The 2,951-nt window shown below is 42.0% G+C and overlaps 1 protein-coding gene across 1 annotated transcript; it reads left to right on the top strand.

Moving 5' to 3' along the window:
• Positions 1 to 546: 546 nt before the first annotated feature.
• Positions 547 to 1,339, top strand: LOC132038041 (uncharacterized). Its single transcript, XM_059428766.1, has 2 exons — positions 547 to 756; positions 893 to 1,339. The coding sequence occupies exons 1-2, from the start codon at positions 547 to 549 to the stop codon at positions 1,337 to 1,339; spliced, it is 657 nt and encodes a 218-aa protein (XP_059284749.1).
• Positions 1,340 to 2,951: the final 1,612 nt, after the last annotated feature.

Raw genomic sequence — 2,951 nt, 5'->3', positions numbered from 1 at the left:
TGTACGATGGATGTGGCGCTGTGGTATGCTGACATTGCTAAATATTTGGTGACAGGCATAGTTCCAGAAGATATCAAAGCTTACCAAAAGAAGAAGTTCTTGCGAGATTCTTGACAATACTATTGGGACGAGCCTTATTTGTTCCGAACATGCACTGACAACATCATTCGGCATTGTGTTCCCGAAAGTGAAGTGATGGTGATTCTAAAGGCATGCCATGACTCTCCCGTTAGGGGTCATCTTAGTGGTAACCGGACCGCGACTTGGTTCTTGAATGCATTTATTCTTGCTGGCCGACTATCTTTCATGATGCAAATCTATTGGTGCGGTCTTGCGATCGATTAATGAGGCAAGTGAATATGGGCAGAAGACAAGAGATGCCTATGAATTTTGTGATGGAGGTAGAAGTGTTCGATGTCTGGGGGATTGACTTTATGGGACCCTTTGTGAGTTCTGGTGACAAGAAATTTATTTCTAGTTGTTGTGGATTACGTATCGAAATGGATAGAAGCGGTGGCTTTACCTAACAACGAGGCCAAGTGTGTCATGGGGTTCCTCAAGAAGAACATATTTACTCGTTTTGGTACCTCGAGGGCTATTATCAGTGATGGTGGTTCCCACTTTTGCAATAGAGCTTTTGCGGGATTGATGGGGAAATATGGCGTAAAACATAGGGTGGCAACACCTTATCACCCTCAGACAAGTGGGCAAGTTGAAGTATCACATCAGGAGATCAAGAGTATTTTAGCTAAAACGGTATAGGACTGATTGGGCCCGCAAGCTCGATGATGCTCTATGGGCATACCGGACTGCCTTCAAGACTCCGATTGGGACTTCACCCTTCAAGCTCGTGTTCGAAAAAGCTTGTCACTTGCCGGTTGAACTTGAACAGAAGGCTATGTGGGCTTTGAAGAAGTTGAATATGGATTTGGAAGAGGTGACCAAGCTCAGGTTGTTTCAACTCAATGAGATGGATAAGTTTCAGTACCAGGCATATGAGAGTGCAGCACAGTATAAAGAGAGGATGAAGCAATGTCATGACAAGAAAATCCTGAAGCGAGAATTCTATAAGGGTGATCCTGTCTTGTTGTTTAACTCTCGGTTGAAGTTGCTACCGGGCAAACTAAAGTCAAGGTGGTCTGGTCCCTTTGAGGTGGTAGGTGTTTCACCTCATGGGGCGATTGAGCTGAAGTCTGGAGATGGAACTCGGACATTTAAGGTAAATGGGCAGAGGGTGAGGCACTATCATGGGATGGTTGATGGGCATAGAATTATTGACCGATACCGGTTGAAGCACCTCGGAACGAGCGCTGACCCGGTGTTCGCTGATAAGGAGTGAACGGGTACGACCGCCGTGCCGTGACGTTAACTCAAGCATTTCTTGGGAGGCAACCCAAGTGTAATGTGTATTTTTCTTCTTGTTTTTGATTATATATAGGGTAATGGTTGTTTTTGTGCAGGAGAATATTGCAGAAAATATTGATGAATAAACGAGGTAAGTTAAGTAATCAGAGAGATGTTTTGCAACACTGCAAAATACGCCTGGAGTTCTGGCCGTATTTCACAATACGGGTCATAAACTAGGGCGTATTTAACAATGTCACAAAACAGTGCTCAAAACAGTAGCACTGTTTTGTAACATGAAAAATTACGACCATGGAATACGGACCGTATTTCAAAATACGGCCCCTAAATCTGGTTGTAATCCTTCATGGCAAAATACAGTGCACTGCCCAAAGAAATAACTCTAAATACGGGCCGTAAATCACTTTACGGATCGTATTTCGTAAAGAAAAAAAAAGAAAGGGGGGGGGGGGGGGTAGTCATTTAAATCGTGGGTAGAGAGAGGAACCTTTTTTTTTTCATTTATTTCCCACAACTTCAAAAACATAACTGAGCCTCCTTCCATCACAACCCCATGACTTCCCACTAAAAACCCATCATCTTCCACCTCCTAAACTCCATAAATACACAAATTCACACTCTGAAATCTATCCACTACCACAAAATTCGAAATCTCTCTGCCCTAGGTTTAAATTGTTTGGTGCTTAGTTGTCTCTCAAATCCTTCAAGTTCTCATCTAGTATTTATCATCACAGGTATGGTTGACACTCTCCACTCTTAATTTACGCAATTTAGGTTTGCAATAGTTGGTGGGTGTTAATTAGACTAGTTTTTTTTTTTTTTTTTTTGCATTTAAGTATGAACATGTCTTGGTTAATGATCTTGTGTAGGGATAATGATGTTTAAGTTTTTAAATCTCTTGGGAAGTATGTTAATAAGACCCAAATGGGTTGGAGGGCATTCCACACTTTGGATTTCAAATTTTGAGGTTTTGGTATGCCATATGCCAATATGACTCATGAGAAATTAATGAGAATTTGGTAAAAAAATTGGGCAAGTACGAGTAACCCAATCCCCAAAACAATGTGAAACGGGATATGTAATGAACTTCAACAACCAAATCATCTTCTATGTACATACCAGTACGAGATGCAAAAAAAAAAGATCTCGGTTTACGAATTTGTATTTCGGTTTACGATCCCAGTCTTTAAGCATTTAGCGAGAGCAGAGGGCCATCAAGAACAAGCGGTTTACGATCTCGGTTTACGGACCGTATTTCGAGTTTTCACGGTCCGTCTTTTGTTACGGTCACGAACGAACACGGTTTTTGTACAAGCTATTTTGTTTTTGTTTTTGATTGGTTGTTCCATTGAAGCTAATATGATATGTATTACCTTGAGAATGGGCAGAAAAAGAATGCAAAGGAAAGTGGGGGCCAAAATCAAAGGCACGAAAGAAATGCGGACTTTAACTTTCGATAAGATGAACCCTCTGAGTCGGAAGGAAAATCAGGATCAGAGTACCTTGCAGTTATACCGCCACCAATGGTCAGAAGGGCCTCCACACAAGGTACATCGGCAAGGCCATCCACGCCCTCAACCATGACA

This window comes from Lycium ferocissimum, chromosome 11 (assembly GCF_029784015.1).
Source record: "Lycium ferocissimum isolate CSIRO_LF1 chromosome 11, AGI_CSIRO_Lferr_CH_V1, whole genome shotgun sequence".
Classification (NCBI taxonomy): Eukaryota; Viridiplantae; Streptophyta; class Magnoliopsida; order Solanales; family Solanaceae; genus Lycium; species Lycium ferocissimum.
The sequence above is the reverse complement of the archived record's forward strand: the minus strand, read 5'-3'. Positions and strand labels throughout refer to the sequence as shown.

Excerpts from the sequence above, each read along its gene's own strand:
- LOC132038041 (XM_059428766.1), top strand. The coding sequence starts at position 547 with ATGGGGTTCCTCAAGAAGAACATATTTACTCGTTTTGGTACCTCGAGG. Across the intron at positions 757-892 it reads AGAGTATTTTAGCTAAAACG|AAGGCTATGTGGGCTTTGAA; the intron begins GTATAGGACTGA and ends GAACTTGAACAG.